This window comes from Capra hircus, chromosome 27 (assembly GCF_001704415.2).
Source record: "Capra hircus breed San Clemente chromosome 27, ASM170441v1, whole genome shotgun sequence".
Classification (NCBI taxonomy): domain Eukaryota; kingdom Metazoa; phylum Chordata; class Mammalia; order Artiodactyla; family Bovidae; genus Capra; species Capra hircus.
Window position 1 is genome coordinate 19,326,738 of NC_030834.1, and position 18,344 is coordinate 19,345,081.

General features: G+C 41.3%; 1 protein-coding gene across 1 annotated transcript; it reads right to left on the reverse strand.

Moving 5' to 3' along the window:
- On the reverse strand, positions 1,152–13,188 carry LEPROTL1 (leptin receptor overlapping transcript-like 1). Its single transcript, XM_018041951.1, has 4 exons — positions 12,648–13,188; positions 6,790–6,865; positions 4,408–4,594; positions 1,152–3,420 (listed from the first exon to the last, which is right to left on the reverse strand). The coding sequence occupies exons 1-4, from the start codon at positions 12,661–12,663 to the stop codon at positions 3,304–3,306; spliced, it is 396 nt and encodes a 131-aa protein (XP_017897440.1). The 5' UTR covers positions 12,664–13,188; the 3' UTR covers positions 1,152–3,303.

Sequence of the window (18,344 nt, forward strand, 5' to 3'; positions counted from 1 at the left end):
CACTTCTGATATTAAATGCCAAACCATAAATCTAAATTATAAAATACTGTTGTTTAGTCACTAAGTAGTGTACGACTCTGTGTGACCCCATGGACTGTAGCCCATCACACTCCTCTGTCCATGGGATTTCCAAGGCAAGAATACTAGAGTGGGGTGCCATTTCCTATTCCAGGGGATCTTCCTGACCAAGGCTTCGAACCCATGTCTCCTGCCTTGCAGGTGGATTCTTTACTGATGAGCCACTGGGGAACCTTATAAAGTACTGGACTGGCCCAAAAGTTCATTCATTTCTTTGGTAACATCTTACGGAAAATCCAGAACGAAACTTTTTGGCCAACCTAATATTAATGCTCTTACAAATACATATGGGAATACTTGTTTGTTCTATAAAATGTTATTCTATTTGATGGTTCCTATGGCTATAAACTGTGACAGTTTTTCTTTTATAGTATTAGCCATTCTACTGAAATAAAAAATTCATGAGTTCTCCTTTTAGTATTGCCTCTAAATACACAAAAGAAAACGGAACTATAATTGAAAGAGGAATGTTTTATGGTCTTCATTATTTGATTTCCCCCAAATCATATTAAAGCAGACTCTAAGATCCTATAATTTGAATTTTTTTAAACATATAATGAGATTATAAGTAGAACAAGATTCTAAGATTCATTTTTGATAAAAGAGAACACTACTTTTCTCTGTTCACACTGTACCGCACAGATCAATTTCTTTTTTAACATTTAGCTGTTTGAAATGTTTGCAAAAAGCAAAATGCTCTAATGACAAACAATAATAAATTATAATAAAATGTGAAGTCATAAAAAAGAGTTCTGAAAATTAAGAACAAGTACAACCTTGACATTAGATGGTCAGTAGCCTTGTTATGTCAACAAAACCTTCTATGGCTGTTTTTTTAAAAGGTTAGGTCAAAGTTCTACTCCACCAAATTACCAGTCCTTTGACTACAGCTCAATATCATATGGCTTCACTGTAGTATTTATTACTACAGTTTCACTTTTATTTTGGAAGTGAAACTTCTGCAAGATTAACGACTAATGTCCTCCCTGCTTTATAGCACATTCTTAAAATAGATAATGCATTTCAGCAACTGAAGTGTGTTGTACGTTTTCATTTCAAAAACACCCACAAACTAAAGCGGATATTTAAAATCTTTATTGTTTCATCATCAAAAGTTCTCTTTCCATAGAAGAATGGCAATGCAGGGTCAGTGCATATTCTATGGAAAATTCAGCCCTCAAGTAATTTTAGCCTAGAAATCAGAGACAGCACTATGTCAAGCTAGTGTGCAAGGTCGAAGACACAATGCTGCCGGGGCGATTATTATACAGAAGAAATCCGCAGCTGCCAGAAAAAGAGTCTACGGCCAAGTAAATAAGACAGTAGCAGTGCACCGCACTGACATTCTAGAACAGAAAACAGGGAAGGATCAGAGACTGTACTTTTGGCAAAAAGAAAAACTCGAGTAGATCACAGGCACTGAGCTCCCAACTCTTGCCTCCAGCTGCCTGCTCCACGAGCAGCTGTCCCTTCGTCTTTAGGCCTACCTCGTGACACCACAAGCCGCCTTCGGCTGTGTGCAGATGCGACAGCCACACGCGGGCATCTCGTCCTGCTGCCCATCTCACGGCTCAAAGTAACAACTTGGGTTGGGCAAAGAAGCCTTGAGGCATCTCTAGTAGAAAGTTGAACAAACCCACAATCTGCTCCTATTTTTTTTGAGAAATCAACTTTATAGAATGAGATAGTTGTCGTGATTACTGTTTCATCTGAAGGCAAAACAGATTTTTAAGTAAGTATACTGAATAAACATACAAATGTCCTTAACAAAATACTGTCAGACCTGGACTATTTTCAAAATTCCTGAAACAAACACTTATCATTGCGAGAGAGGCGAGTGACCACAACTTGACCATGCCTGGTTACTGGGAATCTGGGGGTCAGGTTTGCATCTGAAGCTGCCACACAGCTGGATTTGGCTGCTTTGCATGAATTCACACAATCAAGGCCATTTATAAAAGGAAACAGTATATCTCTGAGGGTGAAAGAAAAAAATGTTGAGAAGTACACAGGAAACTCGTCTTAAGTATTTTAAAAACATGTATGTACAACTTTAGGGAATAAGTACTACCACTCCCATGTTCTAGATCTTAAGTTGTTAATTATGACTGGCAAGACTAAGTCACTTGTTAATCACCTCAAGGCCTTCTGTGTGGGGCAGGGAGACTCTGAATGTATGGCAGAGCACTCACCTCTAATTTAAGGTGTTACTAAACTGTATGGGAAAATTTACTGAATATATACAATGTATAAAATAAGTCACAGGAGGAAGCAGGAAGAGGTATTCTAGTATGTAGGGTGCAAACATACACTTTCCAGTGTCAGAAGCAGTTCCACATGTGTCCCTTTACCCATGTAAAACATGAAAGCCTGAAAGAAGATCAAAATTTTCACTTATAAATAGAAACAGGATTTTTTAAAAAATGGAATTTCAACCTCGTTTCTTCCTGCCATGCAACTCACTCTAACTATAATAAACATAAATAAAAACCATGTCTCAAAAATCTGTTTTTACACCCTTACCTTTAACCCTAAGTTCTTCTAGCAACTGAGAATAAAAGCACTCCTTTGCAACAATTCCATAAAATAATTTTCAATTCACAAAACACCTGCTTTCTGGCAAAACCAGCAACTATTATGGAGGGCACGGCATTAACACTTGGCCCCTCTGAGGTATAAATGCAGCTAGATTTGCACTGAGTATATAGTCTATAAGGTATGCTAATGGTCTGCATGTTTGCATAAAATTGGGAGTGATGTCATCCTGACTGAATGAAAAATTTATTTTTATAACTATGTGTAGTAATGGAAGTTAAACAATTTTAAGGGGAAAAAAATGTATTTAGCCCAGTAATAGCCAGCAGAACTCTAATGCCTAACCAATGCAAATGGTTATTACATTTAAAAAATGTTTAACATTGCATATTGATTAAAAAAAAACTGAACAGGAAAAACACATAAATATTTTAAAATCAGCAGGACACCACAAAAAGCATACTAGAGATAAGTGTGAAATCAGTCAAGCTCCTCCAAAAGAGAAAATCCTTTTAATCCTTCAGCAAGTCTCTGTGAAAATAGTATGCTAACAATACAAGTGAGAAGGGAGCACCTGGAACACCCCCGAGAGGCTAGCTCCACTGCTCAGCATCACTGCCCTGTCTCCTATGTGCGTGGACGGCCGAGAAATGACAAGAAGTCCATGTGACAAGAGTTCAGTGATTCCTTTCACCACTGCTGCCAGCTGAAGTCATCATTGCTTCCAAAGACCAAGAAAAAGCCCAGGATAGTTGCAAAGATGACGGTGTTTCCTGTGAGGACGAGTGCACAAGCTCCCCACTGGATCTACGGATGTAAGACAGAAATGCTCAGTTAACAGACATGAAAAACAACAAGGGAACTAAAAGCGATCAAGGCTCCGGTTGTACGCCAACCACGATCCAAAACAAAGACGACGTGTAATGATGACTCTGACACTGCTGAACACGCAACGGCTGTTCCTGTAGACCTGGCTGTTCTTGTAGACCTGTGATTCCTTTAAAGAGACAGAAAGGCATGGAAGATAATCATTTTTGAAAAGCAAGCTTGACTTCTAGGTTATGAAGCGGCAGCACAGAATTCTACGATTTTCTGTTTTCAGAGAAGATTGCTTCAAATCTTCCTTAGTGAATCTAAAAGTTTTACCTAGAGAGCAGACTATATTAGAGCATCGGAGATGCACATGTGCTCGTGTATGGTCTATTAAAGAGGCAGGGGGAGTCACTGCCCTCTCTGTGTGGAAGGGTGGCCCGCCTGTCTTCTTTGCCGTCTCCATCTTCCCAGACACGGAGGAGCGAAACTGACTGGTGAGTCAGGGAGGTCTCTCCTATTCTTTGGTTCCTTCCCACCTGTAGAGATTTCCTCGGGTCGTCAATGTTTTAAGCTGTACAGGGCAGGCCTGGGGTTGTGTGGCACTGGGTGAGTCCATGCCCCCAGTTGTTACCTATCTATTTAAGTTCTTGGCTGCACCATGGGGCATGTGGGATCCTAGTTCCCTGACCAGGCATTGAACCTGGGCTCCTGTATTGGGAGCATGGAGTCTTAACCACTGGACCACCAGGCAAGTCCCTATGTGCCCAATTCTGAGAGTGAAGTACTGGCATGCCAAACGCTGCTGCCAATGCATTCTAGTATTTGTACCAATTAACAACAACAAAAGCAAGATTTTTCTCTCTCATCTTCTAGGTTCCTATGTCTCTCATCTCTTTTTCATGTTATTTAAGACTTTTTTCCCGAGAAAAACTGAACATAAGTCTACTGCAAAATCGTAAGTAGGAGAATGCTGTCACTTACCAAATTTGCTCTGGCAAATACGATAGGGAGGCCAAAAGCTGAGACCACAATGCCTGTTGTAAGAAATATGGCGAGTTCCTTACAGGCGTTACTCATAGCATCCGTATCGTCGACTAGTCTTCTTGCTATGCAGTATGGAATAGGTGAAAGGATATAGAAGAACAGAACGAAGAGGGGCCAGTATTGGCTAGAAAAGGAAAGATAAGTTAATGTAGTTTTTGCTGTCTTTGCAGAATATACTCTTTTTAAAAAATAAGGACCAAAGTATACTGCAAGATACAAATATGATATAGTTTAAATATAAGCTATAAGCTGAACACCCAAAAAGAGAAAACATTTTGAGTCACAGTATTCCTAAAGTCAACTATGATACAATGATTAAATATTTCTTAAATGAAAAGATAATGCTTTATGATTTGTAACAGTTGGAATTAAGGCCCAAAATTAAAAATATTTTTAGGTTATAAATAATAAGGCATATGAAAAATGGGATTGTTAACACAGTAATTTTTAAAATTCAAGATTCATAACCTTGACTTCTAAAATCCTGCTTTGGCATGAAGCTGGAACACCCCCAAACTTTCTTTAGTTCACTAGGAACGCCCAAAATACTGCATACAGAAAATGAACTGAAAGTAATACTGAAGACTTTCAATCAGAATGTCAACTTTATCACAATAAAAATCATCTAGCTATTGTATTGTGCCATGTCCTTCCTGGTTTGGATAATATAAAACACTTATGTAAGATATTACCACTGGGAGAAGATGGGTGAAGGGTGCCGGGAACTTCTCTGTGCTATTTTTGCAGCTTCTTGACAGTCCATCATCATTTCAAAATAAAATGTTAAAATGAAATAGATGACTTTTAAAACTGCCATAAAATACATATCATAATGGAGATTTGCTTGTACTTAGAAGCTCATGATAAGCGAAGATTTATCTATGTGTTTCTCCTAAAAATCTTTTGCTGAATATTTTGAGAACGACAACAAAAACTTACAAATGGGCATAAGTTTAAGGGAAAACACATGCAAAAAATACAAAAGGACAACAAATGAAAAATCAAGGTTACCCGTGTCTTCCCTGTCTTCTCTTTCCCAGTTCTACTGGTGTGGGTCTTTCCAGATTCCCATATGGATAAACTTTAGAGATACGAATGAATCACTGTACTTATAAATTTAACAAGATCGCCTGTTTAACAGATTAGCAATCACGGCTCTTTCTTGTCCCTTGTAAGACGACCTGGTATTTCCATCAGTGGATGTACTAATTTATCATTTTTCTTTTGACAGACCTTTAGGATGCTTCCAGTTTTCTTGTTGTTGGTATTATAGCCAAGGCCGCCATGAACATCCATACTCTCCCCTGACTACACATATCTTTGTAAACATCTGCAAGTAGATTTGAGTGAGTAATTCTAAGTGGAAGGATACATTTTGAGAGCTACAGGCAAACTGGTCACCCAGGAGACTTGCACCTGTTTGAACTTCCACCCAGAGTACATGACAACGCTTGTCTGTCATATCTTTTACCTTTGCCAATTGATTTCGTGTAATTTTAAAAAGTTTTTGTATTATTTATTTATGGCTGTGCTGGGCCTTCCCTGCTGTGCACAGGCTTTCCCCAGCTGTGGCAGTCAGGGACCACTCTCTAGTGCCACAGCTTCTCTTGCTGCGGAGCACAGGCTCAACAGTCGTGGCACGTGGGCTTAGCTGCTCTGCAGCATGTGGGATCTTCCTGGATCAGGGATCGATCTCCTGCATTGGCAGGAGGATTCTTTACCACTGAGCCACTAGGGAAGTCCTAATTTTGAGTGAGGTTGAGTATATTTTCATGTTCTTATTAGCAAACGGCAATCCTTTTTTACATATTTGTTGCTCGTTTTTCTATTGTGCTGTCTGTATTTTTCTAATTTATCCTATTAATTTAAAAAATTCTCTGTCCAGAGAGTAATTGTTTACATAACTTTTTTCTTTGTCAGTTGCTCTTGACTCTGCTTACAGTTTTTTGTGTTGAAAAAGACATTTTACATTTTCTTGTCTATAACTTAATCAATTGGTTCTCCAGATGAAGCAGTAGTGATGGGTTAGCATTTCGCTATCTGGCCATTAAAAACTCAGCAGTAGTCAAGGAACAACAGCCAAAGGCTTTTCTACATGCTGCTGTCCTAAAATATGTTCACACAAATTTTAAGTGAAGACTTAAAAGTTTATCCTTAACAAATGACCATTTCTCAGGTTTACTTCTATTGTAGTTAAAAAAAAAAGTGTTTTAACTTTAAAAGTAGAAAAATTTTACATTTAGGGCTTCCCTGGTGGCTCAGTGGGTAAAAGTAGAAAAATTCTACACTTAAACACAAAAAGACAAAAATGTTACATACTTGTATATTGGAAGGGCACATCCAAGCATTAAAAACATCAGCCCAATTGCTCCTCCAAAGGACAAGCTAATCAAAGCTGCAGAGTAAATAAAAAGTGAAACAGAAACAGCAATTAAATCAACATTTATTTTTATTAACATTACTATTAGCAGTCAGAATATTCCCTAAAATCCCAGAAGCAAAAAGCAAGACAAAACACAACAAAAAAGAAAATGTATTAGTGACTCATCTTCAAAAGCTGGAATTATTTTGTCTTGGAATAAGCTATTTGAGACATCTTCAAAGCAAAATATACTGATACTGATTTTCAAAGCCCTGACAGATGGCAGGCACATTACCACATTCCCAAATTAATGGTCCCATGTCAAAGGAGTCCCATCCCAGTCGCAAGATCAATGATCCTCCAGCCTTTAGTATGGTATTTGTTGTCTAGTCACTAAGTCGTGTCCAACTCTTTGTGACCCCATGGACTGTAGCCCGCCAGGCTCCTCTGTCCGTGGGATTCTCCAGGCAAGAACACTGGAGTGGGTTGCCATTCTCTACTCCAGGGGATCTTTCCCACCAAGGGATTGAACCCGAGTCTCCTGAATTGCAGGCAGACTCTTTACTGCTGAGGCGTGGGGGAAGCCCAGTGTGATGTGACATTTACTCCACACATCTCTACAGTTTCCAAAAGCAGTCTGTGGAGAAACTCTGCAGTCAGCTTTACTGGACTTTAGGGGCCTCATCTATGGGAAAAGCTCTCCTGATCAGCGACTGCTTCTTGCACATATGCCCCTGGTGTGTACAGATGAAAAGTGTTCCAGGGAACCTGTAGTCAATAATCTCAATTAATTTTGCTACAGATCTTTAAATAGCTTGCAAAGCTACAGCCAGATTTCTTTCCCTAAGCCGCTACACATCAGAAAATATTCAGGATCACAGGTACAATCCTTCAGTTGTATCACCATTTTAAGACGTTATCACAAGCCATAGATACATTCTGTAGGCGAAATACAGTTTCTGAGGTCACAAGCAAACAACACCCCCCCCATACAAAGCATATATTTGAGAAAGTGTTTTCACATATATAAGTGAGTAGAAACAATGTTCTTGAAAAAGTATAATCAACTGTCTAGAATTAAGCAAAGAAATAAATGATCAATGTGAGCTCCACATAACTTCTATTTCTGCAACTAATACTGGCTAAAAGAATAACTTTTTTTGTCCAATGATGCAGTCTATTAATATTAACAGAAATATTAAAATTCAAAAGAGCTGTCAAAAGTCTACAAGTTAGCAAGGCAAGAGTCAACATATATAAACCAAATTAACACTTAAGGGGTTAAATGCTGCTCAGAATTAGACATACTTCTCTGAATTAAAATGGTCATAATCAAGGACACCCACAGACATGGGAGCTGAGCAGATTTAGTTTTCATTCCGATCACTGATGTAGGTCATGTCAACCCTGAACACATTTACTTCGTCCTTAATGCCATTAGATTTTCAGTTGCACAAGGCAAATAAAAATAAAAATATCTGCACTTTAATTTGTGGCAAAGGAGGAGCTTTAAGTTTCCAAGGGAATGCGATGTCAACAGTGAGGTAAATACCGAGTTTACCATGTTTTGTTCAGTTCAAGACAGGTCCTCAGAAGCTGGTCTTGCTTGCTTGTGAGGACACGCATTCACCCCAGGCTGCACCCCTTGGCCTCTGCATCTGTACTGGCCTTCCTTCCCCTCCTGGAAGTCAGTGGCTCTCTCAACCACAGGCCCTTTGCATATGCTATCCTTTCTACCTCAGATACTTTTTCATTCACTCATTTCATTCAAGAAATGTCTACAGAGAGCCAAAAACCTAACAGGTGCTGGGTTGGTGTTAACGAATAAGGCAAGGCTGTGAACAACTTAGGAGCTTGCATTCTTATCCCAGCTCTGGCCTCTTTCCGCCACATGAGCTCCTGCTTTTCCTTTAGATCTCAGCCCAGTTACCTCTTCCTCAGTGAAGTTTTCAAAAGTCCCTGACTAGACCCATTCCCCCTATTATGTTTATTTATTCCTTCACTCTGCAAACATCTACTGAGTGCCTCCTGAGCGCTGCACACTGTTCTTGACGCTGCAGACAGAGCAATGAAAAGAAATTAAAACTCTTGCTCTCATGTCTATGTTCTGGTGGGAGAATAAAGTGATTTTTTTAAAAAAGTAAACAAATGTCAAATATTATTTAAAAAACAAAACAAAACAAAACCAAGGGCATAGGAGTGCTATTCTAGATATATCGTCCTGGAAGCCATCTCTGATGAGCAGACATCTGGGCAGAGATCTACGTGAAATGAAGAAGTGAATCAACCTTGCGGCTATGTGGGGGGACATTTCAGGCTGGGGCACACGTGCGGAGGCCCTCTTTGCTCTGGCGTGCCTCCCCTGTGCTCATTTATTTTTTTTTATTTTTATTTTTTTCTACTGGAAACGTTAATGATTTATTTCTTTCCCTGTGCTCATTTATCACAGCGGCCAGGTTTTTTGTTTGTTCTCAGAAAAAATATAATTTTATGTCATCAACTGACAATTTCTTTAAACTGAAGAGTAAAATACATGTTTGGTAAACAAAGATTAGTAGAGTAACTGATTTTGAATACATTTAAGCTACCGAATTACCATGACATTTGGACAACCAGACATGAAAATGGTTCAGTATAAATGTTTATGCAATGCTATACAGATTTGTCTTTCCTTCTAAGCTATTCACACCACGAGAGCAGAGAACAGAGGTTTTCTACGGATTCTCAGGCCTCAGCTCTTAACACTCCATAATAATTATGTGTGGAATGAACGAAAGGAGGCTGAAGGAAAAGAGAGAGGGTGGGGAGATGGAAAAAAGAAGTCATGAGAAGAGAGCCCAGTGCAGCTGAGCAGAAACAGTTGCAAGTGAGAGTCAAGAGGCACTGGGGCCCAGCGCCTATCAGCCACTTACTATCTGACTATGTGAGTCATCTGAGCATCAGTTCTTTCTTCTATAAAATAAGGGTTGGACTAGATCTAAAATGCAAATAATTCTCTGAACACTAAGATACTTGTTACAAAACATGCTGAAGAAGTAAAATAAATAAATAAATAAACAAAACCAACTCCGATTTTTGAAAGTAACTGCCTAACAGCTCAGTTCACCTTATTTATACAAAAGCCATTTATGCTGACTATAGCTTATAAACCTGGAGGAAACAGAGAGACCACACAGATGTCACAAAGCCCACATGTTAAAGCTAACATTCTCTACCCTCTTATTCAGAAGTTATTTATTTGATTTTTGTGACAGTTGTTGTATGTTGGAATGAAACCTTTTATTTTAAAGAATCACCTATGCTCACTTATACATATATATTTCAATAGGCAATTCATGCACCCAGAACAAAGTTAAGTGAAAAGTAACCTTCCTTTCCTGGAAGCAATTACTGTTATCTGTATCATTTGAGCACAAAATTTTGTAAGCTTATTTTGCTTCCCATATTGAAAATGATGAGAAACAGGAGGGAGAGCTGCAGACAAGAACTGCCCTCTGATTGGAGGGAAGAAACTGGAAAAAAAAAATCAGGCATAAAAAATCTCAAAAAGCATACCAGATTTGTGATAGTCTTGGCCAGGAGATTAGTAACCTTAGAACTTGGTTGCTGTGGTTAACACTGTTCTATGACAAGAGAAAAATTACTTATATTCTTATCATCAAAAAAGTCTAAATTCTTTTTAATATGCTCTTAAAAAGTTAATGATGTAGAAAAAACAAACACACAAGGAACTGAAAAGAGATAAGATTCAGGTATCAAAAGATTCCTTTGTGTGACATCTCACCTCCGGGTCATACTGGATAAGATAAATACCAATGCGGTTAGATAAACTGCTCAAAGAGTTCTCAAAAGTGTAAAGTTCCTCCAGTCTTATGAATCAACAACCAGGTTGATGTATATACAAATCTCACCATGTATGTATAAAGGGATGTCCTAGATGACAGATCAACAAGGCAAAATTTTACACTGTAATTAAGTGATGCAACATTCAGAAAGCAAAGCTTAGATGAGTCTGGTTTCTGCTCCCAAAGCCTCCAGGTTAGGGGTGGAACAGGCCAATTATCTAAACTCTCAAGACACTGGGTGTGGTTTCTGTGATTACAAAAAGATTGAAATAGGAAAAGGGACCTAAACTGGGAGTTACCAGAAAAATCCAATATGTAACAAATAGACAAATGACTTGAGAAGTCAGTCCAGGATTCAATTGGTAAAGTATCCATTTGCAATGTGGGAGACCTGGGTTGGGAAGATCCCCGGAGAAGTGGACGGCAAGCAACCCACTCCAGTACTGTGGCCTGGAGAATTCCATGGACTGTATAGTCCACGGGGTCACAAAGAGTTGGACACGAGACTGAGTGACTTTCATTAACATAAAGATAGGTCACCAGGAAGAAAACATCCTGATAACAACGACAACAATCAGAAAACTGTACTGAAACCAAAAGTCTAAGTACAATTCCGTCTGAGATACTTTCTGCTGATTAATACTCACCTACCCATAATTACAGTTAGTTTCTTGAGAGAGAGACTTAATTGACAGTACAGAAATGGGAAAGAACTGGGAAACTGGCAACATCCTAAAAATCACAACATTTCTACCATGACTACCTTTCACACAAGTATTTCAAAAGGTGTGTTATAGTTCAAAAGGAGACAGGAAAGCTATCCTAGCTGCTCAACTGACAAAGTTTTCTACCGGAAATGTTTCCAGACATTATAAATAAACAAGAAACAGTAAACGTGACTCTGGGGAAGCAGCTCAGCAAAAGCTGTCCTTGAAGAAAATAAAACAACAGAAAAAACACTGTTACTGAAGTTCTTCACTTCCTGCTTGCCTGCCCTTCAAACAAAGCCGCAGGTCAGGAAATCAATGTAATCGTTGTCAAGAATTAAGTTGAAAACATTGTTCCTGGTTATTTGCTTCTAACCTAACAAAACTACCAACCAACAGCTGGAGGAAAAAAACTGTAACATTCCTTTCTTTTTTTAAGGAAACAGACAAATAAAACGAGAACTTTTTCATTGAGTTTTAATTAAAAAAACTCTTTTACCTTAAAAAAAAAACACAAAGCTAACTTAATAAAAACAGTGAAATGTGAAAAAGCCTCAAGGTTCAACTGTGGAGAGGGGAGGGAAAAGGAGCCCTTTGGGGTCGCTCACGGGCTTTACCTAGTCGGACCAACACCACAAACCATAACGCATCCGTTTTAGGAGCGTGAAGCTCAGAGTCCGGGTCCTGACGCGGACGTGATCGCCGAGGTTTGGGAAAGAATCATCCCTAAAGCCCTTCCAGCGCATTCCTGGGGGCTCGGTTCGGCTCAGCATCCGAAAAGATCGCACTTGTGCCTTTAAATGGGAAATGACACCGATTTTCCATAACTGGCATCTCTGGCGGCCTCCTCAACCCCCTCAAAACCACACGGTGCCGCCTAGCCCTGGGCTGCAAACTCCTGCAAAACGCGTGTGTGTGGAGCCGAGCGGCTGCGGGACTCCGAACGCCCGGCGGAGCCACTTCAATTCTTCGCACCGGGGGGCGACGGGCGGGAGCTAGGCGGCCGAGCTCAGCACCGGGCGGGGGCTGACGCGGGAGCCGCCGACCCTGCCCAGTCCTTTCCGGAGGCCGCCGCGCCCACCGCGGCCCGGAGGCCGGAGGCGGGGGTCGCGGTCTGGGGGAGCCGGGAGTCAACCGCCAACGCAGGGAGCCCCGCGGCGCGCGCCGGGTCCCGGCAGACGGCGTGTGGGCCCCGCGTGGGCCCCCCGTCCCCTCTCTCGGGGCGGCGGCCCAGCCCGCCCGGGCTCAGCGCCCCAGGCCCACCTTTGATGCCGGCCATGGTGGTGACGTCGCTCCTGCCTCCGGGACCCGAGGCGGCGGCGGCGGCGGCCTGGAGACCGTAGACGCGCGGCGGTGGCGGCCAGACAACACCCGGAAGTGCGCGACGCAGCACTTCCGCCGGCGGCTCGCGCTCGCGCAGGGGCTCGGGGGGCGCGCCGGCCTGGGGGCAGTGGCTCCAGGCCCCTTCCTCCTCAGCTGCGCTGCTGTGGGATCACTGCTCTCCGAGGCTTTCCGCCTCCTGTCCCGGTTCAGGGGTCGGTGGAAACACCAGCTTCATCCTGAAGTCCCCAACGGGCATCCCGCAACCTCCCACATCCTTTGAGGAGAAGGGACGCGGCTGGAAGCCGTCCCCTTGGGACGCGTGGTGTGATGCCTTTGGGGGAATCTTTTAGCGTTCTTCACCCACTTCTCTCTCCGCTCCATCTGGTAATAAAGGAGTGTAAGGCCAGTTGCGTGGCCTGCACTTGGCTCCTCACTTTCTGACACAACCGGAGTTCTGGTGAGACCCACCTCCCGAAGTAGCGGCGGAACCCAGTGACAGGTGGGATTTAATACAATACAAACGGGATTTAATACAATACAAACGGGATTTAATACAAATCCGAGCTTTTGGGAGTCTGTGAGAGTCGGTTGTGTTTTTGTAACAGGGCTAGGAAAAAAGGAGAAAGCAGAGGTACAAATACATTTAGTTAAGTCGTCCTGCAAATCGATTGAACATTTACCATGGATGAAGTGATGAAAAACTAGATACAGTTTCTGTCCTCAAGGAACTTGCAGTTTAGTGACACGGAGACGAAAAGGTGTAAAATTACAAGGACAGTTGTTAGCAAAGTGGATAACTAGTCCAATGACAGTCTGATTTAGATCCATCAGATAACTATTTCCCTGAGGGACAACAGCAGGATGGACAGGTGGGTAAGTAGGAGAGAAAAGGGAAAAGCCATCCTGGGGAGAAGATACTGTTTGCAGGGGTGGGGAAGGGAAAGAGCACATTTGGGAATCCTTTTGGGGCACAAGCCCTGGTGGCTGAGTAAACTGCATCTTCCCTAATTTGCTTGTACAAATTGGGGCAAAAGGGTTGGGCATTGCAGACATTAGTTCTCCGTGACATTAGTGGGCAGCTGGGATTATTCTTCAGATTATCATTATTATTATTATTCAGATTCTTCTATTTCTTTTACATCCGTGGTCATGAAGAAATCCTAAGTGAATATGCTCTGATTTTTCCCAGGAGACCCAGTGTTTCCAGCTTTAAAAAAAAAAAAAAAGCGCCACCCTAAGGACTATTTTTGGAACAACAGATGTTGTTTAGAGTCAGTTGAGACCTTAAAAACAGTATTTCCAAGTGTTGTATTTCAAAGACCACTTACAACAGAATTCTTTGGGATGGTTCTTAAAAATGCACGTTCCTAAACTCCACTCCAGACATTCTGGCTGAGACTTTTTGTGGGTAGAGCCCAGAAATCTGAAATTTTAACCAGCATCCCAAAGGATTCCTATGCAAAGTAAAGCTTGAAAATAATTGTCTGAAGAAGGTGGAATGTCAGTTTTCCTGTCATGAGTTTTCTAAGCAAATCCTAAGCATTAATAGGGCTTCCCTGGTGGCTCAGATGGTAAAGAATCTGCCTGCAATGCGGGAGGCCTGGGTTCATCCCTGGGTGAGAATATCCCCTGGAGGAGGGAACGGCTACCCTCTCCAGTATTCCTGCCTGGAGAATTACATGGACACAGAGGGGCCTGGCATGCTACAGTCCATGGGGTCACAAAGAGTTGGACAGGACTAAGCAACTTTCACACTTCACTTCAAGCATTAATATTACATCCTTTGAATGTTCTCTAAATAGTCTTACATAAATTCCTAGTTCAAAAACTTTTCCTTCAGATAGCTTCCTATCTTCCAAAGTCAACTTGCAAAGATGGGGATGAGAGGAAGAGAGCTATTTTTTATTGAGCAGCTGCTATAAACATTTATCTGTTGCTTTAAACACTGATCTAATTTAATCCTCTCCACACTTTGGTAAACTTGGGATTCTTAACTCTTACAGATCAAGTCAGAGACATCTCAGAAGTTAAAAAATTTTTTTTATTATAGAAAAAATTTAATATATAAAAAGTAATCAGAAGTGTCTAATGAACTCCCATGTACCATCAGCTGCCTTCAACAATTAACACACAGTCAGTGTTGTTTTATCTATATTCACATCCACTTTCCTTTACCTCCTATAGTATTTTTCCCCATGTTATTTTGAAGAAAATTCCAGATATGATTTTAATAGCTCAGTATGTTCTGAAAATGATTCTTAACAAAAACATACAACATTTATCACACCTAAACAATAATTCTTTAATATTTTTATATATCTAGTCAGTGCTTACATTTCCATACCTCATAAGTGTCTCTTATAGTTTATTTGAATCAAGGTCCAAATCGATTTTATATATTGCTATTACTATGATTCAGAGATGTTTTTAAAACTGCTTTTTATCATATAGCTTTCAGCTTGAATGGTAACTCTTCAGAACCTTTCCTAGACATCTTCTTTATTTTAGCATTTCACATCATATTACCCTATTTTCTTCTTGAAGGCACTTATTATTTATCTGAACCATATTATTTGTTGGCTACCAGGGTCCAGCCCTGGTGGATCCAGGGAATTCGTAAGGGTGGACGGCGTTGGCGTGAGAAAAACTTATTTATTGATTAATATAAGATTAGATTAAGAAACAATAGTGTATTAGGAAAATTAAGTGGAGGAAGAGGGCTGAATAACTTGGATTACGCGGAAGACCAATAAAATTCCAGACAAGGAATTTGCACCATCTACGTTGGGCCACCGGCGCTCGCTTGAATATCTAAGGGTGCCTCACCTTAGGCTCCCTTTCACGCGGGTCTTAACAGCCAGGGGCAAGTAAGTGGACTTGGTGAGCCTCCGCGCCCCAGATGGGGAATTCAGCCTGAAATTAGAGTGAAGAGGAGAAGAAAGAGAGAGAGACACGGGGGAAACCAGTCCAGCAACTAGCTCCGTCCTCTATTGTTCAGAAGGCCTTTTATACTTTTGATAAAACATGGAGATCAATGCGTAACACAAAGTTACGCAGCGTTAGAGGTCCAGACTCTTATCAAAACCAGGCTTTTCTCTCTGCATACCTAATTGTATACACAAGTCTTAGGTAATTTACATCATCTTCCAGCCAAAAGGGCCAATTAACATTTTACAGCCTTTTTTCTGATAAGGGTTTGTCAACCAGAAGACTTATTTGTGTTGATCTTCCCAAGGTCTGGTGCCACTCTCAGAAAGCACTAAATAAAGTTACATTCTTACATAGCAAGGATACAAGAGGAGTGCAGTGAGATATAACAAAGAGAAAAGTAATTAACTCAAAAGTCTAGTGTTGCTAACATCAAAACTACTATTTATCCTTTTCCATATCCTATTCACATTGATTAACATCCTCCCAGGTGCCAAAAAGATAAAGAATATGGAGGCCTGGCGGCAGTCATTGGGTCAACAGTGAAAACCCATCACCAATATGATTTTTAACTCTTTAGAAAAGGCTCTGTATCTATAAGATGCTTTCAAGCTTTGTGCCTCTTGTGGTTGGGGGGCTGTAAGCAATTCACAAGCTGTAAGAGGTCTGGGGAACCTGTTAGGCAAGCTAGAGAGCTATCAGAGGGGTTTTAACTAAAACATCCCTTTCAAATGCAGAAGACTAAAGCCCTGATTTGACTTTTTCCAGAGAATATCAGAAGAGTGGAAGAGCAGGCAGATTCTTATTTTTTGGGGGGTGGATGCTCAGGAAATTCCAGGGGGAAAACCTGAGGTCTGATTAGCCTTGCCATCAGAGCTCTTGCTGCATGACCTTGTCACGGGTGGAATTCCTCATGCTGGCTCCCGGCAGTTGGCTGTCTCTCCCACGAGAATGTAAATTAGTACAGTCCTTTATGTTTTGTATACCACTGTCATAAGTGTACGTGGCCATTGATGGGACCTCAAATAACAGAAATTCTCTTAAGGTAATTAGTGGCCTCTACATTGCAAAATCCAAAGGTCACTTTCTGACCCAGCCTTTCAACAACAGTGGACGCTGGTGACCATTCTTTCTCTCAACTACCACACCATTACTCTCCTGTTTGTTTCTTATACCTCACCAGAGATTACTTTTCAGACTCTTTCCAGGATCTTATGCTAGAAGTTCAAATGTTAGTATTTTCTTAATTTGGTCCTGGGCCTGTGCCTTTGTTGGGCTTCCCTGGTGGCTCACACAGTTAATAATCTGCCTGCAATGTAGGAGACCTGGGTTCAATCTCTGGGCCAGGAAGATCCCCTGGACAAGGGAATGGCACTGCACTCCAGGATTCTTGCCTGGAAAATTCCATGGATAGAGGAGCCTGGCAGACTACAGTCCATGGGGTTGCAAAGAGTTGGACAGGACTGAGCGGCCAACACACTTTCACTGTCTTTTCTATATCAAAATGCTCTCCCTATGAATTGTATCCCTTCCTGTCACATTAAATACTGGTTTCATTTTGATAATATAAGTACAAAGTTCACCTTAGCTTGGAAATTTAGACTTGTCTGTCCAAGTGTCTATTTAACATGTCTACCTGGGTTCCTGACAGTCACCTCAAATCTACCATGAGGAGAGACACATGATTCTAAGGGCATGAACTCGCTGTGTCCCCCTTTTCTGACAAAGCAATAAAGCTGTCCTTTTCTACTTCACCCCCATCCCCCTAAAAAAAAGGCCTAATATGCAGAGACCAGAATTCTCTATTATCTTTACTCCAACCCTGCTTGGTCCTACTCCATGCTACCACTGTTATGCCTCCTCTTGTTCCTTTCTTTCCCAAACCTACTTTCCTTCAGTTGCATTTCCTTTGTTTGCCTCTCTGAACCTCCAAGTTTTGTTTTATTCACTGTATATCCCCAGTGCCTAGAACACTGCCTTGCAGGTACTGTTAGATACTCACTTCAGTTCAGTTCAGTTCAGTCACTCAGTCATGTTCGACTCTTTTTAACCCCATGAATCGCAGCACGCCAAGCCTCCATGTCCATCACCATCTCCTGGAGTTCACTGAAACTCATGTCCATCGAGTCAGTGATGCCATCCAGCCATCTCATCCTCTGTCGTCCCTTTCTCCTCCTGCCCCCAATATCTCCCAGCATCAGAGTCTTTTCCAATGAGTCAACTCTTCTCAGGAGGTGGCCAAAGTACTGGAGTTTCAGCTTCAGCATCATTCCTTCCAAAGAACACCCAGGGCTGATCTCCTTTAGAATGGACTGATTGGATTTCCTTGCAGTCCAAGGGACTCTCAGGAGTCTTCTCCAACACCACAGTTCAAAAGCATTAATTCTTCGGTGCTTAGCTTTCTTCACAGTCCAACTCTCACATCCATACATGACCACTGGAAAAACCATAGCCTTGACTAGACAGACCTTAGTCGGCAAAGTAATGTCTCTGCTTTTGAATACGCTATCTAGGTTGGTCATAACTTTTCTTCCAAGGAGTAAGTATTTTTTAATTTCATGGCTGCAGTCACCATCTGCAGTGAATTTGAAGCCCCCCAAAATAAAGTCTGACACTGTTTCCCCATCTATTTGCCATGAAGTGATGGGACCAGATGCCATGATCTTCGTTTTCTGAATGTTGAGCTTTAAGCCAACTTTTTCACTCTCC